The sequence below is a fragment of the Phyllostomus hastatus genome, unplaced genomic scaffold (assembly GCF_019186645.2).
Source record: "Phyllostomus hastatus isolate PE091 unplaced genomic scaffold, TTU_PhHast_1.1 phas_contig_1162, whole genome shotgun sequence".
Classification (NCBI taxonomy): domain Eukaryota; kingdom Metazoa; phylum Chordata; class Mammalia; order Chiroptera; family Phyllostomidae; genus Phyllostomus; species Phyllostomus hastatus.
In genome coordinates, this window is record NW_025333537.1 from 13,639,807 (window position 1) to 13,666,465 (window position 26,659).

General features: G+C 56.1%; 3 protein-coding genes across 6 annotated transcripts in view; 2 read left to right on the forward strand and 1 right to left on the reverse strand.

The window, feature by feature from the left end:
• Positions 1-7,450, reverse strand: part of POLE (DNA polymerase epsilon, catalytic subunit) — a 39,080-nt gene extending 31,630 nt beyond the window's left edge. For both annotated transcript variants that reach the window (XM_045844639.1, XM_045844629.1), the window contains exons 1-12: positions 7,362-7,450; positions 5,818-5,959; positions 5,417-5,497; positions 4,963-5,007; positions 4,713-4,805; positions 4,267-4,421; positions 2,916-3,057; positions 2,724-2,804; positions 2,080-2,187; positions 1,630-1,740; positions 1,267-1,352; positions 885-1,004 (exon numbers count right to left, since the gene is read on the reverse strand). In XM_045844639.1, the coding sequence (XP_045700595.1) occupies positions 885-1,004; positions 1,267-1,352; positions 1,630-1,740; positions 2,080-2,187; positions 2,724-2,804; positions 2,916-3,057; positions 4,267-4,421; positions 4,713-4,805; positions 4,963-5,007; positions 5,417-5,497; positions 5,818-5,959; positions 7,362-7,423 (1,226 nt within the window). In that variant the 5' untranslated portion in view covers positions 7,424-7,450. The remainder of the gene's footprint in view (positions 1-884; positions 1,005-1,266; positions 1,353-1,629; positions 1,741-2,079; positions 2,188-2,723; positions 2,805-2,915; positions 3,058-4,266; positions 4,422-4,712; positions 4,806-4,962; positions 5,008-5,416; positions 5,498-5,817; positions 5,960-7,361) is intronic.
• Positions 7,451-7,628: 178 nt separating this feature from the next.
• Positions 7,629-17,031, forward strand: PXMP2 (peroxisomal membrane protein 2). Of its 2 annotated transcripts, XM_045842023.1 has the most exons (5): positions 7,630-7,920; positions 9,343-9,456; positions 10,928-11,090; positions 14,267-14,386; positions 16,672-17,031. In XM_045842023.1, exons 1-5 carry the CDS (start codon positions 7,799-7,801, stop codon positions 16,738-16,740), a joined length of 588 nt encoding a protein of 195 aa, XP_045697979.1. In that variant the 5' UTR covers positions 7,630-7,798; the 3' UTR covers positions 16,741-17,031. The 2 variants fall into 2 exon arrangements, with proteins under 2 accessions (XP_045697985.1, XP_045697979.1); XM_045842029.1 differs by lacking the exons at positions 14,267-14,386; positions 16,672-17,031 and adding an exon at positions 12,165-12,795 and having other exon boundaries at positions 7,629-7,920.
• Positions 17,032-19,703: 2,672 nt separating this feature from the next.
• Positions 19,704-25,990, forward strand: PGAM5 (PGAM family member 5, mitochondrial serine/threonine protein phosphatase). 2 transcript variants are annotated; one of them, XM_045842000.1, is made up of 6 exons: positions 19,704-19,982; positions 21,904-22,082; positions 22,815-22,940; positions 23,022-23,110; positions 23,238-23,371; positions 24,955-25,990. In XM_045842000.1, the coding sequence occupies exons 1-6, from the start codon at positions 19,792-19,794 to the stop codon at positions 25,103-25,105; spliced, it is 870 nt and encodes a 289-aa protein (XP_045697956.1). In that variant the 5' UTR covers positions 19,704-19,791; the 3' UTR covers positions 25,106-25,990. The 2 variants fall into 2 exon arrangements, with proteins under 2 accessions (XP_045697956.1, XP_045697965.1); XM_045842009.1 differs by having other exon boundaries at positions 23,241-23,371.
• The last annotated feature ends 669 nt before the right edge of the window (positions 25,991-26,659 follow it).

The following is a 26,659-nucleotide window of genomic DNA, read 5'->3' on the forward strand; positions in this document are numbered from 1 at the left end:
CCCCAACTCCCTTGGCCTCACCTCTGGAAATACCTGCTGTGGCCCCCCAGCATCACCACCCTGAGGCCCCCACCTCTCCTCTCACTTGTCTTCTTGAGTCCACCCTCTCCCACAGGCTCACGTCGTCATGTCCCATGGTCTCCACCTAGATGGGGCTCCTAGGTCTGCCTCCATCTGATGCGAGTTCTGCCCCATTCCCCCGAATGCCCACACCCAACCCTGAGAACCAGCATTCCCCATGCCTTATGGACGCCGGTCCCCCAAATCCATAGCTCCCCAAGTCCAACTCTCTCTTCACTCCTGTTCACGACACAACCAGGCCTCTCCCCTCCAGCCTACGTGCTGTAATACCAGAACTGGGGGGGGAAGTGGATCAAGTGTTAAACGTGTCAATGCCTCCTCATGACGGCCAAGATGAAACGCACCTCCCTTCAGGAAGCTGAAGGCCCACGAGACCACCGTCCTCTCCAGCCTCCCTCTCAGCATGCTGGGCCACCTTGCATGCTTATTCCCGGCCCAGACACCCTGGTCTGTCTGTCAGGCAGAGTGCTTGTCCTTTGAGAGAGCTGGGCTGCTGCACCTGAGCTCAGGTGGGGAAGACGAGGGGCCCCACTACCGGGCCTTTGTTTCTGGTTTGGCTGCTTGACCCTGACACCAGCACTTGGCAGGTGTGAGCTCCGTAATGAGTACGTGACAAACTGACAAAAGACAGCACGTCCCAGCACCTGGCCAGAGCCTGCAACTGCTGTCCTCAGTGGAGGGAGCTGCTTCTCGGAGGCCACCATGCTCACTTGGAAGGTGTGGATGGTGGATGGGACTGGACTGCACTCATGGAAGGCCCTCCTGAGACACCGACGCGTTGCCAGGTGAGCTGCGGGGCCTACCTGAGACAGTCCATGTGGATGCACTGGGGTGCCTTGTACTCCCCCTGGCTGTCCTTCTGGAATCCGATCTCCTGGTACATGCTCAGTCCATGGGCAGCTGCTCTGGCCTCCACGAATGGCCTAGGGATGAGCGAGGATGGACAAGCACACGAGCAGTTAGTTTCCAGTCCCCTCAGGGACAGGGGAGACCGCCCCCAGGGATGCCGAGCGAGGGGCCCCTCACCCTGACTCCTCAGAGCGGCGACCCTCCCACGGCTCCCCTCCCCACTCCTCCACTGTAACCATTTCTCAGCATATAGCTCAGCAGCATTAAGTAAATTCACAATGTGATGTGCCCTCCCAAGCTCTTTTTAGTCACTCACAAATTAGACATTAGACTCACCAGTCAAAAAAGTCCCCATTGTAGGTGACCATGATGGTGGGTTTGGTCTCCTGGATGTGTTCGAACCATCTCTGGATCAGATGGACCTGAATTCAACGAGTCACAGTACTCAGGGGGTTGCTCTTCTTCTTCGAGCTACTTCCAAGCACCTCTCCCAAGTTCTGGAAAAGCCACCTCATGGCAGCCCTTTACCTCTGCCCCCCCCCGCCCCCCGGAGCCTGCCCGTGAGCGCAGACAACGTTGGGAGCCCAGAGCCCGGGAGCTGCTGCTCTGACTGCAGGCACACCGCGGCCTCAGAAGGGCAGGCATGCCTCTTCCTCCACCTCCCCACAGTGCTGGCACTTCCCAGGGACAGCTCCTTACCTCGTCAGGTTCATTGAAGACACAGAAGGGGCCTTCATACTCCGGCTTGGGGGTGAACTCAAAGTCCTCAATGTCCTCTGCAACAATCTCCCTGTTGGTGATGAGGTAGCCCTGGGATTTCACCAGCAGTCACGTGATTAGACACAGAGCTGAGGCATGCCTCTTGGTCCCGGCCAAGAAACTCCAACCACCATAACCTCGGCGTCAACTGGAAGGCGCCCACCCTTCCCACAGCCCGAGCGCCTCAAACTTTCACCAGAAGGTTGGGAGCATGGCTCGTATCAGAACAGATTGCTTGTTCACTTTCTTGGATTCCACTCACTCACTAATCACCAACAAAATACTAGTTGTGGGCACTGTTCTGGTTTGGGGACCAGACACTATTCTGGTTTGGGGACCAGACCAAGTCCACATGCCCAGGGATTTCACACCCTAGAAGTCACAGCTCACCTGGCCATCAATCATATAGGAAATCATCATAATCTGGTCAGTCTCAGCATCAGGAAACTTGAGGGGCAGTTTGGTTGTCTCAATGTCAAATGCCAAAACCACAGGGTCCTGGAGGGACAAAACATAGCGTGAGTTGGTCATAAACCACACCCACCACCAACTGCTAAAACCAAGAGTTGAGCTGCAAACAGGGAAAGGTTCCCCAAAAAGCAGGACAGGCATCTGAGGGCTGACCATAAGTCACTGGAGGAATGACAACTCAACACACACGAGAAAAGGCTGGATTACAGTAAAAGCCTAGACATCTTCATCTTGGAAATGAGAAAACAAGATTGCAAAGCGGTCCCTGAACCAAGGCCTTCCAGTTACAAATCCATTTTTCACCACATCTCTTGCTACCAACTTTCCTCACTCAGATCCACCCCAGCCGAGAGACCGCATCACCTGGGCAGGCACAGGAACAAGTGTAATTGTACTCTTGGGTTAGAAACTATTCAGGACAATGATGGCTCCATAACCCTTTTCAGAAAGTACTCAGGGGGAAGAAGCAAATAGACCTTTGAATCAAATTGTCCTTTCAGCACTGATTTAGACCTCTCGAAAAACCAGCGGGCAACTTGGGCTGGAGGAAAAACAGCACTTACAGGTCGTTCAACGAGGTCATCTCGACGGGTGATCTCCACTGGCAAGGCGCTCCCTCGGTGTCTGACATTGTACCAATGTGCCTGCAGGATGGGCAGCCATGAACTGGAGAGCTCTGAATCTGCTTCCCCACGGATTTACCCTTCAGTCCACCCTCTGGCTGTCGGGCACTCCCGTGAGCCTCGCCCACTCACCACATGGATCTTCAGGTCGATGGAGAGGCGTATGTGGTAGGGCACGTCGTACTCTCGCATGTCCACAATGTTGTCCAGTTGGTCGGCAGTCTTCTTAGAGGTCTCCTCTTCATCCATAACCACACTGCCCCCTTGCAGAACACTGCGAAATAGAGAGCAGCTTACTCAACTGCACTCCCCGAGGACTGGGGTGGAGACAGCACGACCCACAGGGAGCAAACACAAAAGTTAAACCAAGGCAGCTGAGGACCAGGATGGGCCCTTCTTAAGGGTGACCCTGGATGACACCCTTGCTGAGCAGCAGGCACAGACACAAGGAAGTTCAGTGTACGCTTAGAACACGTGCACGTCACAGGACACAGGTTATACCTCCATTAAAAGAATAAAGAGGAAACTCTGTTACTTGGGAGACACATCTACAAGTGTGACCTGCCCTCACTGAGCTGGTTTCTGCATCAAGAAAACGCAGCAGTGTTGTGATGTAACAGTTCTAAGGCCGTTGAAAAGGTTGAGTGACAGGTAAGTAGTAACTATTTCTGTTACCATTTCTACTCCTACCATATTCAAACAGGAAATCATTGTCAGTAGAATATTCACTCCAATATTAACCCACTAAACTTCAAACTACGGGAATGGACTATTAAGGGGAAAAAGACAGTGAGTTTTAGAGAAGGCTCAGGCCTCTGGGGACCTGATCTCTGGTTACGTCCTGCAATATTCTAAAAAGTAACTTAAGGGGCACCAAGGGGGCGAGGGGCGTTTGCAGAAGTGTTCAGGGTCCTAAATTGATCTTCTTTTGTCAGAGGGTACAGTTAGTTCTCCTGTTACTTTGCCAAGACCTCCTCTCCTTAACTTCTTCCCCTGCTCCGTATGACTATTGTGTAAAAGTTTGCAAACAGTGTTTGGTGCAGAGAATATGAAATTTCTCTGCATAATGCCCAAGGTTCTCTGAAGAAAATGTGCTGTGTAAATCCAGGCACTTAATAAAATGTGTAGATAGGTTAATACTTACCATAAATTATGAAAACAGAATGTTAAGGAAATGGAATTAGAAATCTAAACTGCCTTTACTGTTACAGCAACTCAATTTTAGAGTTGCAAATCTACCCCATATAAGAGACAGACAAAATATAAGATAAAACATGGAAGTCACCATTAATTATTTCACACAAATTGAGCATATAGGAAATTCTATTTAATTGCTCAAAAGTGTTTCCGCGTTGAACAGAGCCAGTCATTAAAGTCACTTAATTGCTGGGTTTTCCCACCTCCTATCCCTCTTGTCAGCGTAGAGAAAAATGGGACGCTCCCGATGACGGGCTGGCTGCTCTGCCCGTGGAGCGAAGCCTACCTGGACAGCATAGCCGTGTAGGCATCGCTGGCGTGGCCCTGCTCCCGGTTCTTTCTCACGGCAGGCGAAATCTCCTTCCTCACTTTGACGAGGTCCTCCACGGTGTGGAAGGACAGCTTAATGTAATTTCGCTTCAAGCCCACCAAGTGATTTGGCTACAGAGTGAAGAGACCATGCAAGAAAGATTTTATTGGAAGGAGAAAATAAAGGCAGGACGATTCAAACGTAAGTATACTTGTCAAAAAAGTTGGCAACAGCAAAGCACCTTGCTCAACGTTGCATGTGGCACCAAACATGCCCCCGAGTTCTCTCAAGAGGACATCCGTCATCAAGGCCCCGTCCCCACCTCCCCGCACCCACAGACGCTGAGCCTGGCCTCCTACCATGTTACCCCTGGCAGAGTGGACCCAGCTTCACAAACCCTGAAAGGTATGAGTGACACTCACCAAGTCCAGATCCTCTTTGGGGACAGTCTCTACTTTAGCAATTTTACCCTGAAACTTCTTGGAGAGAAAAGCTGAAACTTCTCGCTCACAGCTCTAAATCAGGGTCAGAATGAAAGGACCTTCCGTTAGTAAAATGTTTCCTTCCCTGCTGTTTCTCTAGAGGCCTCTTCATTTTCAGTTCTGACGCACTCCCCACCCCGAACAAGGAGGCACAGTTCTTCTGAACTGATTCCGTGAAGCATGGACATACCTTTCTGGTTGCAATGTAGAAATATGGCTTGTAGGGCAGCGCCACCTGTAAGAGTCACCGACCATTCAGGGACAATGAGAAAGGAGAGGGAGAATGGAGAAGACAGGCTGCTACGCCTGTGAGCAGCCCAGACCCACCGGCACCTTTGCACTTGACATCTCTTAAGAGAGATGGGGCAACAGGGATTCAGGGTCTGCACACACCACAGGGCAAGGGCCCAAGGGACAGGACGCTGCCCACCTGTCGGTCTTCCCCGGCTAGTCCCGTCAGCCCACCCTACGTGGTGAGGAGCGTGCTCCCAGGGCCCACCTTCCCAGCGGGCTCCCGGCAGCTGCACACTGGAAGCCTCCCAAGCTCTCCCCCCAGCCGTAGAGCTCAACGATCACGTGTCACTCTGGGCTCAGCTGAGCCTCGTCACCGAGTGGGTTTCGCCTCTTGGGGTCCAGGGACTTACCTTAAATCTGCTCCCATCGTCCTGAATGAAGTAGTAATCCACTGCACTGACCAGGCGCTTGTCCTCGTCCAGAACCTCAGTCTACAAGGGGTCAGTCAGCACGGGCGCGAGGTTATCCTCTGCCCGGCACAACAGCGCCTTCCTCCGCTTTGAAAACAAACCCTCCCCCAGCCCTGCACCCAGGCCACCAGCCCCACTCACAAACCCCCATCGTCACAGCCTCCCGACAGGAGTCTCTCTGCATCTGTCCTCCTTCTTAAAAGCTATGTGCTCACAGGTAATAGAGATCTGCGCCCCCCATTCTCAGCGTCCTCCGTGGCCCAAACATGTTACACAGTGGAACTGCCAACACGCCCACCTCCACCTGTGCCCCACAGGGGAGGCAGAGCCCGGGAGCTCACAGGGTGCATGTTGATGAGCCAGCCGGTCTTCTCCCCTGGCTCCTTGAGCCTCTCGAAGCCGAACCGCGCATCCATCTTGTCCGTCCACTGACTGCGCTCCAGGCGCTTGAGGGCCGAGGCCGAGGACGTGGGGCCGTCATCCCTGATGGAGGGAGGGACACCCAGCCCCCACTCACCACCGTGCTCTGCACTCCACAGCCCTCGGTCCGTGCAGGGAGGGGGTTTCAGATGCCACACGGTGGACCCATCCCTGAAAAACTTCCCGTTGAGCAAAACCGCCCACTAAAATAACAAGTCCCGGGAAAAGCACGAGTGGGGCAGGCGAGACCTTCCACAGCTGCTCACGTCTGGGAGCAGGACACCAGAAACAACGACCACGGCTGGACACGGCTGCCCGGGGACAGCGAAAGCGCAGGAGGCCAGCACCGCGCTCCCGGCCCTTCATCCCAGAGACAGGCGACCTCACGACCGTTCCACAGCCCGCACGCGAGCAGCGGCTCTGCTCCACTCGCCGCGGCCAGAAAATGGAAACACTGCCCACCGATAAACAGGGACCGGCTCGGCGGCACTGGCAACAACCAGGACGGACCGGACCGCCAGGGAACTGGGGCGAGAGAAACAAGCCACCTCCCCTGCAAGGCGCCCGTTTCAGGACTCCGTTGGTTTGGCGAAAGCAGAGGCGGTGCACGGGGTGACCCCCGCCCCGCGGAGGGTTCGGCCCGGCCGGGTGCGCACACACCCGGGCACAGGAGCTCGGGCTCCGGCGACGCGGGACGCCGCCGCCCACCCGGGAGCCCGGCGCAGGAGTCAGGCACCCCCGCACCGAGGATCTACAGTGGCCTCAAAACGAAGAGTCGTTTGTGTCTTAACTTTACTTCTCAAGGGTCTGCTCCCTGGTCGGCGTGTTTCTCGGCAGAGTGGACGTCCCTCGATCCGCTCGGCAGTTCTGCCGGCCTCGGAGACCGCGCCCGGGAGGAGCCCCCCCGCCAGGGTCGGCCCCGCGCCCCCGCCCGCCGCCGCGCGCGACCGTGTCTGCAGGGTGCGCACTCTGTCAGGGCAGGGCAGGTCCGCAGATTCGGTGAGACTTGCGCGGGTTTTAGCAACAGACAGCAAGCTGCGAAGCCGGCGGCACAGCGCAGCGTTGTTGTTGTTGTTGTTTTAAAGCAAGAACCGCGACGACCAAGTGGGCTGACAGGAACGACCGTCCCGTGGCGCCCGGTTCTCTGGACAAAGCGGGCGCTCCGTACCCGGCGCCGCGCGGCCGGCTCGCGGGCCGACCCAGGCGGCGCGCTGCCCGCGGGCCCCGCAGTCCCGGCCCGGGCTGTGAGGGGACTGAAGGGGACGGCGGCTGCCGGGACTCGGCACCTCCCTGTCGCCGGGGCGGCTCCCGAGGATCCCCACCGCAGCCCCAGCCGCTGAGAGCCGCGGGGTGCGGACAACCGCGGGGCGCGGGCGGACGAGAGCGCCGCGCCCGCCGCCTCCTCAGCGTGAGCCCAGAGCCCCGCAGGGAGGGAGGGCCCGAGCGCGCCCGCGGCGCCTCTCACCGGCTGGCCTCGCCGTCCGCGCCCGGCTCCGCGTATCGCCGCCCGCTGTTCCTCAGCACCATCGCGCCCCCACGGCAGCCCCGGAGAAATTTGGCGCGCTCCCACCAACTCTCGCGAGAGACGAGAAGTGCCCTGCCGCCCAATCGGGAGACTCGTCGCGCCCCACCCGCGGAGCTCCAATCACCGCCTGCGCCGGAGGGGAGGGGGCTCCTCCGGGACGCCTGAGGGCTTTGCGCAGGCGCCTCCAGCTCCAATCGCCGCCGGCGCCCGAGGGGAGGCGGCCCGTTAGGGACCCGGGGAAAAGTGTGCGGAGGCGCGCGCTGCGCACGGCCGGCTCTGTCCCCCGCGGCGCTGCGGGACGCAGCGGGGCGGGAAATGTCTGGCCGTCCCCGCGCCGGCTCCTGGCGGACCTGGGGCGGGGTGGGTACCCGGAGACCATGGCTCCGGCCGCGTCCAGGCTACCGTCCGAGACCGGGCTCGCGGCGCTGCCGCGGCGGGCGCTCTCTCAGTACCTGCGCCTCCTGCGGCTCTACCCGGTGCTCACCAAAGCGGCCACCAGGTGGGCGCGGGCCGGGCGGGGCCGGGCGGACGCGGCCAGAGAACAAGCTGCGGAGCCGCCTCCCTAGGGGGTTGAGTGCGGAAGGCTCCTGCCGGCGTAGAACGGGCTTCCAGGGACCCGAAGCCCACCCGGGCTCCGCACTGTCATTCGCAGGCGCTCTCGCTGAGCACCCGGGTACAGGATAGGGGAGAGCCTAGAATCTGGGGGCTGGGGCACTGCATCCTGCAGATGCGTCCCCGCGTCGACGAGCCTGGGGGAGGGGGTGGGGGTCTACGTCGGCCGGAGAGCTCTAAGGGCGAGGGGATCAGATTTGTGTGGGCAAAGCGCCTCGGAGCCGCTAGGCGGACCCGCCCTTTGACCTACACCGCAGCCCTGTTTATGAGACAGCTCCCTCCTCATTACTTCCAGCGAACCGATTTTACAAACTTGGTCCCTTTTATTAGTTCAGCCTTTCATAAACGTGCACAACGCTCTTCCTGGGTGCCCAGCATCCTCAGTGTTTAGAGAGGTGGCTAAGGCCCCGACCGCCATGGAGCTGGCATTCTAGTGAAGAACTAGACAAAAAGCGGGTAAACCTATAAAACAGGGAACTTATCCAAGGAGGCGACATTTGAACAGAAGCTGAAGGGACGCAAATGCTCTTTGGCAGCGGGTACAGCATCTGCAAAGGTCTGAAGGGAGTAGCTGGCTGATGGAGTGGAAGTTGAACAGTGAGCAAGGGGGAGGACAAGTGTCCAGGGATCAGATCAAGGTCTTTATCGCCCACACTGAGACCTTTGGATATTTTATCTCTGAGAGCTGCTCAGAGGGCAGCTGCAGACCAGCCTTGGAGGGACTGAGCCTATCTCTACCTTTTCATTGAAATGTGTTACTGTGATCATTGCAGACTCACATGCAGTTGTAAGAAGTAATGCAGAGAGATCCCTTGTACACTTGCCGGGTTTCCTTCATCGGTAACATTTTGTAAGACAAATACAATATCACAACCAGAACACTGAAGTGGATACAGACCACAGATCATACTCAGATTTCCCCAGCTTTTCTTGCACTTGCCGTGTGTGTGTGTGTGTTTAGTGCTCTCGTATCACGTGCAGGTTTTATCCACCAGCAGGGCCAAAACACTGAAAATTTTCATCAAATTTTCCCTCCCACACATGGTGACCTTTGCAGAATTACAGGATAATGTCACCACCGGGATATGGACCCTGACACTGTCCACGGAGTGAAGATCCCGCTGTGCTCCCGTGTGTGTGTGTGTCCTGCAGTCTCCTCTGCCCTTTGACCCAGGGACCTTGCATTGCTGCCCTATGAGGATTTGTCCCTGCACCCCCAGCAGGACCTCAGAACAGCCCTGCTGGCTCCGTGTGGGGACGGAGCCTGCCTGCTGCTGCTCCTGTGTTCTTACCACCCCTCTGTCCACAGCGGCATCTTGTCAGCACTTGGGAATTTCCTGGCCCAGATGATTAAGAAGAGGAAAAAAGAAATCGGCTCTCAAAAGCTAGACGGCAATGGGCCTCTCAGATATGCCATTTACGGGTGAGTTCCATAATGGGGCTGGTTCGCCCAGTAGCAGACAGTGCGGTAAAGCTAAGGTATCAAGTTTCTGGAGTAATCTAATTTAGAAAAATAATGTTTAAAAGCACTGAAGTAATCATGGGGAAAAATCAGAACAGCGGATGTTAACTTCATTTATTTTCTAGTTTTATAGGGTTATTTTAAGTTTCATGGGTGGGAGCAGTCTCTTCATTGGGCTGAGGGAACTAAGAGCAGATAACACACCTGAATCTAAGCCAGACTTCAAGACCGAAAGACCACTGATAATGGAGAACAGACTCAGTCCCACCAGTTAGCTATTTTCATAGCACAAACATCCAGAAAAAATACTGAGGTGTCCTGAAAAATGCCCAGTTCCTGAACCACTTATTGCATTGCAAAAGCCCAGAGATTCAGGAGCCTTACCAACTAAATTCACCGAGTTCTCTGGCCAATAGTAGTATCTGTATGGAAGGATGATTTTGAAGTCTTTTGCAATAAGTGATTTTTTTCTCCAATTCAAAATTCACAAATACCATGTTTGTTAGTACTGTTAACTTTAGTCTACGGCCATACCACCCTGAACGCAGCTGATCTCGTCTGTGAGTTGTTAAGTTTATTCATAGCTTTTTCCATAATGTGTTTAAAAGTGTAATTCACCACCCCCCAGAGAGGGGGGAGTGTGTTGGAATCCCTTGGGGGGCCTTCCCCACCAGTTTTCCATCAAGAGGCTGCTGTCCTTCTCTGGCAGAGTGGGAAGGACCACTGGGAACCAGCTGTTTGAAGAATCTCAGTGTCAGAAGTTGGAAGACCCCTGGGTGCCTGCCCATCTTTTTATTTCTGAGTTTTATGGCGCAAAGCGTGTGTCTGGGTCCAGGTCTCCGTGCACTTTGCAATGAAGGGCAGCAGTGCCGACAAGCTGGTGTACAGCCCCAGGGTTCCCCTGGCTAATTACCCGGGGTGTGTCCTTTTATTTACCACTGAGCACCTGCTGAGCCAGGCCCTGCAGACAGAGCAGTGAACAGACAGACACAATCCTGTCCTGTGACAGTGGGACGGTTTTACCTTCCAGGGGGTGAGGAGAGGGCACTGTGCAATTAAACAAATGAGACCGTGGCATGTAGTGACACCTGCTGTGAAGAAAACGGAGTGGGCCCTGGGACAGAGGGTGGTGGAGACAGTGGTGGGTTCGTTATCGAGAACAAGCGGGAAAGAACTCTCCCAGCAGACAGTGCTGAGGAGGTGGCCATGGGAGGATGGTGCGGATCCAGGGCAGGGGGGAGTCTGATCCATCAGAGGCAAAAAAGAACGCTTGAGGTCGAGTCAAACAAGCTCACTTTGTAGAGGCACCGCAGCTCCGCGGGGTCAGTGCGGAGGGACGCAGGGGGGCCGGGTTGGGACCTGGTGTGTGGGGGTGTGCCCAGGCACTAGAAGGCGCTCCAGCTCACCCCTCCCCCCCACCCCCGGGCCTCAGGTTCTTCTTCACAGGGCCACTGAGTCACTTCTTCTACCTCTTCATGGAGCACTGGATCCCTCCCGAGGTCCCCTGGGCCGGGGTCAAGAGGCTCCTCCTGGACCGCCTTCTCTTTGCACCGGCCTTCCTGTTGTTGTTCTTCCTCGTCATGAACTTCCTGGAGGTTGGTCTCCGCTGCCACCCCCCCCCCCAGCTCCTCCCTGGGCAAAGGGGCTCTTGACCTACGTCTGGGGGTGGAAGCCTGAGGGTCTGTGAACTTGTCGAGACACTCAGATGAAGGCTCCCGTTTTTCTCGGGGAACACTGGGAGGGGAGCACAGCCGTGTGCGCAGTGCCCGCAGGTCCGCAGTGGAAATCACACACCAGTCAGATGTCCCCGAATGACATTTATGCTCCTCACTCCTTAAACCTGCTGTTAGGTCTCGTCACTGAATGTGTTACTAAAGCACATATACTAGTCGATCGTGAAACTCTTCTGAATACGTGGATACTGTATTCAGTGTACTTGTTTCCTCTGCAGCCCTGTATATTTTATACATTACCAAACGTGGTTCTGGAAACTGGGTCCATGCCACTGCCAGAAAGACTGTGGCCCAGGGGTTTCAGACCCCAAGGGTGTAGCAGAAGCCTGAGCTAACTCAGTGCCTGGGCCTCCCAAGTGCTCTGAAGGAGCTGACTCAGCAGCATGGATGTGGTGTCCTGGGCCCCATGTGGGAGGTCTGCACCCCCCAGCCTCGTGCCGGGCCCTGCCCAGTTCTCTGGTGCCTCCACCCTCACCTCCTTCTCTGTGCCTGAGATGCGCCGTGCTCCGCCTTGAAATTTGTTTCAGCCAGTCGCAGACCATCAAGTCTTCTCATGCAGGTTTTATTTTGGAGCAGTATCTCAGGTTCTTGTTACTGAGGAGAATACCCCTTGTTGTGTAGAGGGACCGGGGGGAGTAGGAAAGAAGTGTAGACCTCACTGTGATTGCTGGTAAGTCCCTGACAGTGAAACGTCCCCAGGAGATCTGAGCCGAGGCAGCAGAGGGGCCCACGTCAGAAGCGAGGGCTCCAGGGCTCTGTGTTACTTCCTTCCAAATCTGCGGGAAAGACATTTTCGTGAGAGAGCAGAAACCCTGGGCCTGTGTCAGGTGTTACCAGAGTGTGAGAAGCACCTTGCACACACATGATAACTCGGGGGACCGCCCTAGACGCTCTCATGCTCCAGCCGCTGCAGCTGGCACTTTCTTCTGCTCACAGACACCGTGTGACAGCGTCCCACCTCATGCCTGTCCCTGCCACGGAAGGCCTCCTGTCTGGTTAGTTCCTAGAACCGTCTGAGAAGGCCACCCTCCGTCCTCCCCGCAGTGACACGGAAGAACGGCGCCCGCTGACTTTCCTTGAGCACCTGCCTTGTCCGTGCTCTGCCTCAGGCGCAGCCGGGCGCACCTCCCCTACTGGACCACAGGGGAGGCCGAGGCCCACAGGGTGCACAGCTGGCCTCCTGGGTCCCTGTGACCCGAGAGTCCTGAGTCAGAGGCAGACCCAGGCTCTGTGACTCCAGTGCTCTTAACCCTTACAGCTGTTCCCTCTGCGAGGGAAACACTCCTGACAACTGTGATTGCAGTTTCCTTTTAAATAACTTGCTATCTGAGAGGTGAAAAACAGCTTACCTTACACCTGTTTATGAAGCAGAATGCCTTCCTTGTGCTCACCTGTGTTCCGTGAGCTTCACCTGTTTTCTGTTAGCGTGCTTGCTTTCTCTGAACTGGTTCGTATGTTTGTGTGTTGAGGACAGCGATCATGTGCCAAATACAAGCTGCAGACATTTCCCCCCCTTTTTTAGGTGTTTGTCTTCCAACTTAATAAAGTTGAAATGTTTGAGTTGCAAGTGAAGTTTTTTATAGTGTCTTTCCCCATATAGGAGTTTTATTTAAAAAAAAAAAACAACTCCTACGTCCATTACATCACCTATTTTTTAAAAGATCTTATTTAGACCTGGCTGGCATAGCTCAGTGGATTGAGCGCAGGCTGCGAACCAAAGCATCCCAGGTTCGATTCCCAGTCAGGGCACATGCCTGGGTTTCAGGCCACGGCCCCCAGCAACCGCACATTGATGTTTCTCTCTCTCTTTCTCCCTCCCTTCCCTCTCTAAAAATAAAATAGATTTTATTTATTTATTTTTAGAGAGAGGGGACAGGAGGGAGACAGGGAGATAAACGTCAGTGTGTCGTTGCCTCTGTGTGCCCCCCACTGGGGACCCAGCCCGCAGCCTGGGCATGTGCCCCGACTGGGGATCGAACAGTCGACCCCTGGTTTCGCAGACCAGCGCTCAATCCACTGAGCCACACCAGGCAGGGCCCCATATAGGAGTTTTAAAAATCCGGGTATTCAAGATCTGTCATTGTTTCCTTTGTGGGCTTCCTTAGAGGAAGATATGGGAAATATTCTACTCAGGATTTTGTACATTTTGATAAAGAAAAAAGAAATACGCTGTACTTTAGTATTCTGATGGTTTTATTTTTATTTACAGCGGGATAAATGCTTCTGTCTTGGTATTTTGCACTTAAATAGCAAATTGTCTCATTACTAGTTACTTAACAATACTGGTGTTTTGAAACATTAAGTTATCACATTCCTGTGTGTTTAGGGCATTACTCTGTTCTTTTTTTCTTATTTGTTTATTTTTAGAGAGGGAAGGGAGAGAGATAGAAAGAGAGAGAAACATCCATGTGCGGTTGCTGGGGGTCATGGCCTGCAACCCAGGCATGTGCCCTGACTGGGAATCGAACCTGCGACACTTTGGTTCCCAGTCCGCACTCAATCCACTGAGCTACGCCAGCCAGGGTTCATGACTCTGTTCTTTTGATGGACTGTTCATTTCCATTGTCTTTTTTGGTTTTTGGCTGTTGCTACCAGACTCTTCATCACCATATTTTACGCTATTTTAAATCTGTGGTAACATTGGCCTTTTCAAGGTGGCTATTACGCACCTATCCTTCCAGAAGATATTTAGGATCAACTTATTGGGGTGCATTTAAAAAAACAGACAAGTTTCGGTAGGGAATGCGTCGACCTTGGAGACTATTTTGTAAAGAACTGACCGCGGAACCCTGAGGAGCAGGTGCGGGGCGCCCAGCGCCGCGGGGCAGCCGTCGGGGGCGGGGACTGACGCCCCTCCGGGGAGCGCGGCGCTCACCGTGCCGCGGCTCTTCCAGCTGGGGGGCGAGCGTCCAGCTGCACCGCTCCTGACGGCGCGAAGCCCACCGTGTTAGGGTGTGGGGCCCCCCAGACCCTGGTGCCCCGGCCTCAGCCCGAGGGCAGTGGGGCTCGCTTACCGCCTGCGCTTCCCTCCTTTCCAGGGCGGAGACCCGGCCGCCGGCGCCGCCAAGGTGAGGAGCGCCTTCTGGCCGGCGCTGCAGACCAACTGGCGCCTCTGGACGCCGGTGCAGTTCATCAACGTCAACTACGTCCCGGTGCAGGTGAGGCTGCCCGCGCGCGCGGGCCCGCGGGGCCGGCGCCCTGCCGCTCCCCTTCAGCCTTTTTCTGCCCCTCGCAACAGCCTGTGTTTCCTCTCGGCGTCACCCAGGTTCCGGACTCCGCCCGGAACCCTTAAGGTCTGGATTCGGGGGCAAAGCCCGCAGCGGTGCCCGCCTACGTGCACTCATCACGCAAACGTTTATGGAAGGCCCGGGTCCGGGCAGCGCTCGGGGTTCCCTGAGGCGGGGCCTCACCGCAGTGACGTCAGAGCCACCCAGGCGGGCGCTGTACCCGCGCCGATTTGAGCGCCTGCGGGTGTGGCCGGCCTCCCCACCGCCTGTGCAGGCCAGGCGCGGCCCGTGGTCAGCGGCTCGCAGGGCCGCACTGGGGGGTGAGCATCTGCTAGGACGGCCCGGCCAGGCTGATTACGGCCGCGCAGCAAAACCGAGCTGGGGCCTAGGAATCCACTGCAGAGTCCCTACGCACCCCCCACCCCCGCCCAGCCTAGCTGGTCACACACCGCGAGCTCTCGCTTACCAACAAAATGTACCAACACCGAGGCCATGATTCTGCCCAGGAACGCCCATCAGAGACCCAACATTTGAGGTCCTTACTGGGGGCCGGTCAAGGGGAAGCTCTGCAGACCAAAACGCCAGGCTCCAGAGGAGGGCTGGCGGTCAGCACAAGTCACAGTGTTTTTGCAAGCAGGGTAGGCACTGGGGGCCATTCTTATCGGTTGGGCAAGGGCGGGGCCCCTCCCGAAATCCTTGTTTCCAGATGCTGCTGGGCCTTTCCAAAGACAGCAGCCTCAGGCCTGCGTGCTGCCGCTCTTCTGCAGCCATTGGAGTAACCTGCTTGGAGTGCCTGGGGAAGAATGGTTTCATCCGCTCTAGAGGGAGGAGAGGAGGGCAGAGCCCTCCTGGGAAAGAGCTCGGCTGGAAGGATCGGGGGCGGTGGGAGGAACAGGCTCTGCCACCTCCACCTCCACCCCCACCCCCAGGAATTCGGTAGCAGAAACCCCAGAGGAGACTACAGGAGAGGCAGCCACCGCAGGTGCTGCACTGGAATGGAAGGTGGTTAGTTTCCCCAGGCTTCAACAGTGACCCTTACACGTGACCTCCCCAGGAGCAGCTCCAGGGGCTCCCCGGGGCTGAAGCCAGACTGCTGTGCATTGAGGAGTGGATGGGTGAAGCAGTGGGTGTGATAGGTGGGAGAGGGTGAGGAGGAGGCTGTGAAGCTAGAAGCTAGTCCAGTCTTACAGAGGTGTGCACGGGCCGCCCCAAGTGGGAAGGGAAGGGTCAGGTATCAGCACAGAGGCTCTTTGTGACCAGGGATGAGAGGGGGTGACAGTTGCTGGGGACCTCTCTCCACGCCTTTTTTCTTCTGGGAGGGCAGAGGGTGGGTTGGGCCAGAATGAGGGGGTAAAGGCATGCACCTGAGAATGGGAGGGAGTGCACTGGACATGGGGGCCAGGGAGGCTGGAGACCACCACGCACACAGGCCTGGGGCTTGGGGAGGTGAGGGGCAGTGAGAGTCAAGGTCTTTCCGAGGGTGCAGCCAGGGAACAGGAGGTGATGAAACTGGGCTTGGCCATGAGTGTGAGGTGTACGGAGGAGACAAGGACGTAGAAGACAGGGTGGCCGGGCTCATGGAAGGATCTATGGGCGCCAGAGGACAGGCTGGAAAATCGAATCTTTGCAAGTAGTAGGGACAGAAAGCTATGTGGCTGGGGTTTCCATTCTAGGTGGTTGCGGATGGATGCTTAAGGGGCAGTGGGTTGTTCAACAAATGCTTACTGAGCACCTACTGTAGGGCCCACTGCTGCAGGCTGGGGATACACTGACTAAGGAGGTGGAGCAGACTGCTGCTTCCATGGAGCTCACGTGCCAGGTAGACTCCCTGACCAGAGGTGATTTCAGGTGGGTGCCTGCCCAGGAGACCACTGCAGCAGGGCAGTGGGACAGTGACAGCTTTGAGTGAGGAGCAGGGCCTGTGGGGGGTCAGAGGGGACAGTCTTGAGGTGACAGAGGCTGAGCCAGGACCTGAAGCTGAAGTGCTCGTGAGGGAGGTGAGGGACAGGTACTGTGAGGTTTCCCTGCTGGCCTGTAAGCCTCAGGAGGCAGGAGCTATTCGTCCTCTCCCTCTGCACAGTGCTCGGCACAAAGGAAAAGCCGGCAAACAGTGGGCGGCCGGACCCACCAGTGAGTGGACTCTGCCCTAGGGGACTGGTGTCTGCTAAGTGTCACGAGGGCCTTGCGCTTACTCGGGCCTGTGTTCTCTCCGGCAGTTCCGGGTGCTCTTTGCCAACCTGGTGGCTCTGTTCTGGTATGCCTACCTGGCCTCCCTGGGGAAGTGAGGACGGCCGGAGAGGTGTCCGTGCGCTGCTGAGCTGAGTCTGGGGCAGCGCTCACCTGGGCAGGTGAGCGCAGAAACAACCTGGTCACAACTTGTCTCACGCCAGATCCTGTGATTCAACATGCCTTAAAGTGATGGAGAATCGGCAATCTCTTAATGTTAGAATCTTATGCTCTAAAAAGGCAGTAGCTGAATTCAGGTGGTGCTGCCTAGAAACTTAAAACACAGTTGCGATGATTTCACGAGCCACTTCGGAGTGAATTAGGATCACAATAAACTCTAGTGTAGCTTTTTCTGTGGTGATTTTAATTTCTCACAGTGACTGTTGTGGCTTTGGAACAAATGCATGGTCTGAAGGCTGCCCTCATGTCTTTTTTTACTTTCACAAGAAATCATGGTAAAACATACAATACTACTGCTTAGCTAGCAGGCACCGAGGAAAAGGTGCTTCTAAACCAAGACTTCCCTAGAAGCTCTGAGAGGCTGTGTGATAAACAGGCTGAACTGCAGCTGATTCCTGCTGTCCTGTTGCTCGGTGACAATAACCCTCCCACCCTGTTCTCACTCAGAACCTTCTTTCCTGATAGGATCCCACCCTGGTATCATGGATACAACATCCCTTGGTGGCCCGCCGGGGCTGCTGTGGCTCAGTGGATTGAGCTGCAGCCTGCAAACCAAAGGGTTCACCACGCCAGTTGGATTCCCGGTCAGGGCACGGGCCTGGGTTGTGGGCCGGGTGCCCAGTTGGGGATGCGTGCAAGGCAACCACACAGCAGTGTTTCTCTTCCTCTTTCTCTCTCCCTTCCCCTCTCTCTAAAAATAAATAAAATCTTTTTAAAAAATACCTTGGGAAGCTTAGTTATCTATTTTGTGAAATTTTCTTTCTTTCTACTTAATCAGAGCTTGTTTTTCCTCGTTCAGGTCTTTGTCTTTCTCAGTTGGGATTTCCTCAAATGTCTGTTGATCTTTGATTGTGCATCAATGTTGGAGTCAAAGCCACTCGAGAAGTCTCTGGGAGCTCAGTGTGAAGGTGCTGCACTCGTCAGATGTCACTCTCTGTGGGCTGACCCAGTTTTGCTGGGAATCACTAGTTCTCAGTAACTGAGGTCTTTTCTCATGGGCCGGTCCGTTTCCCCAGAGAGGAATCCTTTCCTTTCTTGCCTGGGGGAAGGATAGCGTTTGTGGTGGAGCAGGGAGTAAGGCTAGTGGCCAACTGCAGGAAAGGGTGAGAGGCCCTGTTAGGACATGGCCTTCAGATAATGTCACTGTTATTACTGCCTCCCAGTCTCAGCTGCCTGGTGTCTCACACCCAGTCCTTCTGGTTCAGATCCTCTGGGATGAAACCTCTCTAGTGTTCTGCCATAAGGGAGGTGCAGCACTCACCTGAATGTATAGGTGATGGAGGAGAGGTAGAGGACAGCGCTCTTGTTCAGCCCCGCCCACCATCCTTCCAGGGGTGGGTGGAGGGTGAGATAATGCCTGTAACTCCCTGAATTTTCTGGACTCACTTAAGAGCTTGCTTCCTGGGTTCCATGAGTACAGGCAACTGGTGATTTATCTTCCCAGGTCAATAGGCTTGATTTCCAGCTTCCAAAATTTTGTCAACTGATTTATTCTTTTTTGTGGACTCAGGTATGTCCTTGTGTATTTATCTTTTTCTTTTCCTTTTTAAATCTTTTTACCTTTGGTTTAGTAAGCAACCTTCTAGGAGGAGACATAAATGTATGTGTTCAAGACACCACGTTTAAACTAAGATCTAGGTAGTTCATGGTAATAGACTAATTTTCCAAAATCCAAAGTATTTTTTTAAAAACATGATTAAAAAAATAACATTGAACACAATTGTCAGTGGCTTTATTGCCTTTTTTTCTGTCTTTTTAAAACAATATTTTTAGAGAGGAGAAGGGAGGGAGAGAGAGAAACATCAATGTGTGGTTGTCTCTCACACGCCCTCTACTGGGGACCAGGCCCGCAACCCAGGCATGTGTCCTGACTGGGAATCGAACCAGCGACCGTTTGGTTTGCAGCGCCCGTGCTCAGTCCACTGAGCCACGCCAGCCAGGGCCAAAGTGTTTTAAAAATGTAAACCAGAGCGCATCACTTCTCAACTTAAAAACCTGCACAAGTGGGTGACCCAAGAAGTCCACTTCTGGATGGGCCCGCAAAAGAACTGAAAGTGGGGACGCGAAGAGATCTGCGCGCCCACAGCCACAACTGCCATGAGGTGGAAAACCCGTGTCCACGGAAGCCTGGATGGGCAAGAAGTGATCTACCACACAGTGGAATTTAATTGAGTCTTACAAAGGGAGGGTATTCTGACTCCTGCTGCAACGTGGATAAATCTTGAGGACGTTACGTTCAGTGAAATAAGCTTGTCCCCAGTGGGACAAATACTATATGATTTCACTCAGGCGGTGCCTCGTCAACCGCACAGAGGCTGAGCGGAGACTTGGGGGAAGTGTTGAATGTGGGCAGCGTCAGTTTGGGAAGACCAACGAGTCATGGGGACCCAGGGAGGTGACGGCTGCACCGTGCGAAAGGGCTCAACGCCCCTGAGCCGCGCGCGCTGCTACGTGGTTAAGACTGTAACCTCATGTGTGCATTTTACTGCAGTAAAACCAAAACGAGACCTGCGGAGGTTTCACAGTTCACTAAACTGAATTCCAATCTCGCATCTCCGAGGCCGCCTCTGCCACCCTGCCCTCTGGCTCCCGCGGCGTGGTCAGCCCACTCCCACGCTCTCCTGGGCGCTGGGCGAGCTCAGGGCTCCCGTCGCGCCCCTCAGATGTCGCCGCGTGAACGCTCGCGCTCCAAGGCAGCAGTGACTTGCACCCGGACTTCGCGCAAAAACTGGGGGAGAGGCTCACAAAACGACCACTCACCGAGTTGCTGCACCTGGTTCCGGAAGTCAGCGGTCCCGCGCCCCAGGAGGCGGGACTTCCGCCCCGCGGCGCCGCCGGTGGCCGGAAGCAGGCGTCCGCGCAGCGAGTGCCCAGCGGCCCGCCGTCCGCGCCCATGAGCGCTTGCGCGGGGCAGAGCGGGACGGCCGGGCATGGCGTTCCGGCACGCGCTGCAGCTGGCGGCCTGTGGCCTGGCCGGGGGCTCGGCCGCCGTGCTCTTCTCTGCCGTGGCGGTGGGGAAGCCCCGTGCGGGCGGGGACGCGGAGCCGCGCGTGGTCGAGCCGTCGGCGTGGGCCGGGGTCGCACGTCCCGGGCCCGGCGTCTGGGACCCCAACTGGGACAGGTGCGGGGCCGGCGGGTGAGGTGGGGTGCCGGGCGGCGGGTCCTGCACGGCTCCTCGCCGCCCCGCTCGGTCTGACGTGGTCGGTTTGGCAGAAGGAGTCGGGCTTCGTGCGGGGTCTCTCAGGCTGTGATGTGGGCGACCCCCAACCCCGCTAAGCCCCCTCCTCTGCCCAGAGGGTCGTTCTGAGGAGCGAGTACGCGGAGGCAGGGACAGTGTCGTTTTCAGTTGTAGGCCGAGGGCTTGTCCCCGTTGTTTCCGTCCTCGGCTTGGATGTGGCGCCTCGGTCGTTTCCTAGGCGCTGGGAGGATGTGGGTGCGCGGGGCGGGGGCGCGCAGGGCCCTCGGGTGTGACCCGGCCCAGCCACATGTCCTCAAGAGCGCTTGAAAGGTGGCTCCTGGGACCCGGAAACGATTTTTAATTTCGTTTAATGTAAAAATTTAAAACCAAAGCAGTGCAGATGCTCAGGTATTTATGTGCCGATAGTGCGTGGGATACGTTGGATCGAATAAAGTGAGTTTCCCCCGTTTCTTCCTACTCTCTACATGTCCGTGCTTGGGAGCTTGTCACCGCCGTGGCTGCCCCTGGACAGTTTGCTGGGAGAGGGGCGCTGAACTAACACACTCTTAGCCTGGTTGTATCAGGAACGAAATGGAGATTGTTCTTTAACCTTTACTTTTTAAAAGATAAAGTTATTTTTTATTTTAGATCTGCAGGGACATTGCAGACACGACAGGGTTCCTGTGTACCCCACACCCAGTTTCCTCTGTTACTAGCGTGGCACGTGTGTCTCGACCAATGATGTCCATGCTCCAGGGAGGTTAATCCAGGGTTTACCCCCAGGGTCCTCACGTCTCCTCGGGCTCCTTTTTGCTGTGACAGTTTGTCACTTTTTTGAATGGCGATGACAGCATGAAGAATGTCCTTCGGTTGACACGTCTGTTTCATGTGATTAGAACGGGCTGTCTTCTTTTTTTTGACATCAGGGCAGTCTTCCCAACGTCTTAGGCCTTTGTAAGGAAACAGGCTCCCTCTGAGGCTGAAGCCTGGATCCGTGGAAGGGTCTGTCCCTGCTGGACGGCTTCAGACCTGCAGCCTCTCCCTGGGAGCCGCATGCAGTGCGGGCTGCCTGTCTGGCTGCGGCTCCCAGGTGTCTTCTCTGGCTCAGCCCCGGTGCCCACGCCCCTGCCGTTGCAGCCGCTCAGCCTGAGTGTGTTACGGGCACCATGGTTTTGCACGGCCCAGGCAGAGCCCTCGAATCAGCACTGCTGCCCCAGAACTTACTCCAGCCGAGTTCATTCTTGTTCCAGCTCTGCCAGTGTCACCGATGTGTGGTTCCTAGTCACTTCAGTGCTGTGAGCCACCAGACTTGTCCGCCACACACGTCATGTGTTGCTTCTCAGCAGCTTTGCCGACGTGTCCCTCCCATCAGCTCCTAACATTCCAGGTGCCAACCATAGATTCCATAAGGGAAACATTCCCTCCCTCCCGTCCCACGTACTACTGAGTGTTTAAAGTGTGCTTCAGTTCTATTTCATTTCGTTATTTTGAATTAAGTAGCCACGTGGTTAGCGGCTACTATTGGACAGCACAGTTTCAGACTTGACCTCGGTGACTGTTCAGCGAGGTGGTTCGGGCCACCCTCCCACAGCCACTCCTGTAACCTGGCCTTGCTTCTCCATCCCCGGTCACCCTGCCATTGCCAGTCTGTCCCTGAAGGACACGTTGCATGAGGGCTTTGTGCATCTGCTCTGCTCCCTGTCCAGTAGTCGCTCACAGCAGGCCTGGCGCACAGCTCTGGGGTGGACGAGGCCACTGGCGCCTCCCAGGGCTTTCCCCGCATGGGAAGACCGTCTCACCAGAAATTCTGAAGCCTGACAGGTGAAGAGTCACAAGGGCATACTGTTTCCTCTTTCAACATTAGGCGAGAACCGCTGTCCCTTGTCAACCTGCGGAAGAGGAACCTGGACTCTGGAGATGACGACGTGGCGTCCAGGGTCGACCACTGCAAAGCCAAGGCCACGCGGCACATCTTCCTTATCAGGCACTCCCAGTACCACGTGGACGCCTCCCGGGACAAGGACCGCACCCTGACGCCCCTGGGTACGTGGCTGGGGCTCAGTCCCAGCTGTAGCCTCCTTGGACCCTGGTCAGGGACCCTTGGCCCAGACTTTCGGGTTGTCATTATAACTGTTCACCTCTGACACAAGACAGGCTTTGAAAATGTCCTCAGCTTTAAAAAATATTGCAGGCAGACCTTGGAGATGTTGTGGGGGTGGTTCCAGACCACAGCAGTAAAGCCAGTTGTAACCTTTGCTGGAGGGTCTTGCCTTCAATTCGTTAAAAAAAAACATTGTGCAGTGGGTCTTGCTGCAGGTGTTGACACCCCCAGTCCCCCACCACAGCAGGGGCTTTGTGTGCTCCTGCAGGGGGCACCCCCTGTGCACCGTGCCAGGTACAAAAATGGAACTGAAGCTACATCCGTGGGTGTCCGTGTGTGCAGCCGAAATGACTCTTTGAGGACATTTCCACTAGATTCTTGGACATATTGGAGGACAAGCACTTGCGTCTGCACAGTCTGTACTTGGTGACGCCAGGGTCACTGGGTTTCCGTGTCCACACCTGGTGCTGGCACAGCCAGCCGGTCACAAGTGTGTGAGACTAAATCTTTGCACAAAGTTGAGTGACACTGGTGTGAGGGACTCAGAAATGGCCCGCCCAGACTTAGCCTGCCCATCTTGTCCCCTGACCCTGGTGGAACTTGGTCAGGACTGAGGCATTTGTGGGGTGAACAGGAGACTCCGGCAGCGTGTCATTCTGTGTTTCACCTTCAAGGTCGTGAACAGGCTGAGCTAACTGGTCTCCGACTTGCAAGCTTGGGGCTGAAGTTTAATAAAATAGTGCATTCCTCCATGACCCGCGCAGTGGAAACCACCAACATCATCAGCAAACACCTGCCAGGTGGGTGTGTGCGTCCCTGGGTCCCTTAGCAGCCTCCGGGGACACGCACAGTCACTGTGCTGAGTCACTGCTTCTCTGCAGGCGTCTCCACGGTCAGCACAGACCTGCTGAGGGAAGGTGCCCCCATTGAGCCCGACCCCCCCGTGTCTCACTGGAAGCCAGAGGCTGTGGTAAAACACCCCCCCGATGGTGGTCTCCCTCCTGTCCCTCGCTGGCCCTCCTGCCCTGGGCAGCTCCCCCTGCTCTCTCCACTCCCATCCAGCACTTGCAGTCTTAGGGGTCTCACTCTGCCCCCAGCAGTATTATGAAGACGGAGCCAGGATTGAGGCCGCCTTCCGGAACTACATCCACCGGGCAGATGCCAAGCAGCAGGAGGACAGTTATGAGATCTTCATCTGCCACGCCAACGTCATCCGCTACATTGTGTGCCGGTGAGGGTCCCGTGGGTGCCCTGGGCCTGGCCTCCCCTCCTGCCAGCCAGCGCCAGCTCCTCTGCCCACCTCTGGCCTTCACACTGTCCTGGAGGCCGGGCTGTCTGTCTGGTAGAATGTGTTTCACTTGGAGTTTCTCGTGATCACGTGTCTTTGTTGGCAGTTGCCCAGGTCCTGGGTGATGCGAACTCGGTCCCTGGGTGAAGGCACTGTATGCGCTGGATGCGTCACTTCAGTCGTCTTTTCCCCTCAGTGACCACAGTGCCCGTCCTGCCGCAGGGCCACCCTGTGCGCCTTGGTCTGTCTTCCTTAGTGACTTCCCTCTGCAGGAGCCCGATGCCTCCGTTGCCTCCCGTAGCTCCCATCCCCACGGGCTCCTGATCTGCACTGGTGGGGAGCCCCACCCGCCTCCCTAGTCATCTTGCCTCGCTGCTCCAGCGCGGCTGTCGGGAACTCCGGGCGTCAGTGTCCTCGCTTCCTGGCTCCACACACAGCCCTAGGGCCTTTGTGACACTGCCCTGAGCTGCAGCCATGTGTCACAGATGGCCCGTAGGTGGGAAGGCCAGCTGGGTGCTTGTGTATTTAAAGTAACTGGGAACCTCCGCCTGCCCCCCAGCCAATCCATTAGAAAGTGTCAGGTGCTTCCATTGCAAGGGGGTTCCCCCTCGTGAGTCTGGCAGGGAAGGACAGAGCACAGCCAGCTGCTCAGGGCCTCTCCCTGCTGTGCTTGAACCCTGGGCCTGTACCCAGGGCTGTTGGAGACCATCTCTCCTTAGATGTCACGTGCATGGACCCACGAGAGGCCCAGGAGTCCCAGCTCACTTGGGGGCTCCCCATTAGACCAGTGCTGCTAGGGGTGGAGGGGCCTCTGGGCTCCACAGCTTCCAACCCCAGTGCTCCGCAGGCCCAGCCTCAAAGCTGTGCTCTGTGCGCCTGTCCAAGCCACTGCCTTGGGCACCTGAGGGTGAGCCGTCTGTGTGGACACAGCCTTATTCCAGATCCTGGGACAGGGCCGACCTCAGCAGTCACTGCTAAGTGACCCCCATGCAGAAAACACCAGGAATGCTTGGGGACTTGGAGCAGAGGTGACCCATGTTAAAGCTAGAGGGCCAGAAAGAGCCACGGCATGTCCATCGAGACGGAGGGCACTCTGCTGACTGACTGAGGACGGCAACAGCGACTCGGAGACGGAAAGGAGCATGGAGCTTATTCCTTTAGGTTGACAGCTCTTGTGGAGGCTCTGGCTGCAGGGGGTGCTGAGGCGATGCTGTTCGTCCCCACCAAGACCTGGGCCTGGGGGCTGCCTGCTGACCAGGAACACTGGGCTTTGTAGCAACTGCTCCCCACTAACCATGCCAGGCAGCATTTTCAAGGTCGTGGGAATGCGACGGGGCTGTGGGCTGTATGTAGCCACCCACCGTCCTGGGGAGAGGCTCAGGAGTGCTGCCCTGTGTCATCCCCCGTCCCATGGGCAGGCTGTCACCACCCCTCTGTTTCATGGGGTGTTGGCACCGGCGGTGGCTCTGCGGGGTGGGGGCTGGCAGCTCTGTGAGCCCCTCCAGCCCGTCCTGTCCTCCCTCCAGGGCGCTGCAGTTCCCTCCTGAAGGCTGGCTCCGCCTCTCCCTCAACAACGGCAGCATCACCCATCTGGTGGTCCGGCCCGATGGCCGTGTGGCTCTCCGGGCTCTTGGGGACACGGGGTTCATGCCTCCTGACAAGATCTCCCGCTCCTGAGGCCCACTCTCCTCACCCGGCATGGGAGCCACCAGGAACACAGATGCCTTCCTGCCGTCCCCTCCACAGGCTGCGCTGCGGTCACTTCCTCTCCAGGACCAGGCAGCCAGAGGGAAGTATCTGAAATCTGTGTTTCAGTCCATGTGGCCCTGGATGGAAAAGGGGAGCATTCAGGTCGGACCAGCCGATCCTTTCTCAGGGTCTCCTCCCCCAGGACAAGCCTGTGGGGTTGCAAGGAGGCCTCGCAGGTGTCACTGCGGGGACCACCGCAGATTGCATCGATGTGTCTTTGGTCACAACCACAGCTGGCCATGCGACCCCTCGACCCTCTGTCAGCAAAGCTTGTCCGGCACCGGGGACTTGGAGGAGGGCCCAGCACTTCCATTTGTGACTTATTTTGCTTCCTACATTCTTTTCATTTCTTACAACCCTTCTGCCATTTGTGGTACGTGTTTGTCAACTCAAGACTGTCCGTCTGGGTTCCGGCAGTGAAGACTGTATCTCACTGTTGAGACAAAACCACACACCCCTGACGCCGTTGGATCTGAACTCACCTACACGATTGGCCTCTCTGGACACACAGGAGCTCCTAAGCAGGTGAGGGCGGGGGGCCAGGTGGTGACAGCCCAGAACAGAGTCCTGTTTTAAGTAAAATATCCAACTGACAATTGCCTCTGGCTGTTAAGCTCTTAGGCTTACAGATTTAAATATTTGGATATGATGTGCCCACCCCAAATATTCTGTTAATTTACAAAAACAGTACAATTTCTATGAAGTGATTATGAACATTTTCTGCAATCAGGTCAACCAAATGGGATACTTGCTCTATTTCTGTCAACTTTAGAAATAACTACAAAATAAAATTTTATTTTACTGGTTTCCAAAGTACTGATTGTGACTGTTTTAAAGAAAATAGGAAGCCTGCGCCGTGCAGCAGACGGTGACCCCAAACTCGCCGAGACGGTTTCCATAGAAAGCCCTTTTCTGTAGTGGCTCCCACACCCAGGCTGACGGCCTCACTGGGCAGCTGCCCCTGGCCTCACGGCAGGCCCTGACCCAGGACAGGGAGCCTGTTGTGCGTGGTAGGTGCTCTTTTAGAAGCAGCCACCACAACATCATTTCCTACGAACAGTCTGGATAGCTAAGCCAGGCTCCATGCCAATTTCTGGAACCACAGGTGCAACAGGTGGCGCTCACATTTGACCTCCGGGGATGAGGCCAGGGAGCCCTGCCCCGTGGAGCCCTGTACCCCCAGGACCTGCAGGCCTGAGGATGGAGGTGGCAGGTCCTCCTTCCTGTCCCATGTGTAGACCTGCCTTTGGTGGCATTTCTGCCCTTTACACAACCTGTGAGAAGCGGAAGAGGATCTCAGAAACCAGAGTGAGTCCAAGTGGGACACAGCTCTGGGGCAGGAGGAGGGCGTTTGGACAGTTACAGGGCCCAGTGGCATCGGTGACAACTACACACCAGAAACACACATGACACGATGGGACCTGAACCAACACCAGCACGAAGGCAGCAGGCAGTTCATGCTGTGCTGCTGTTCGTTCCAGA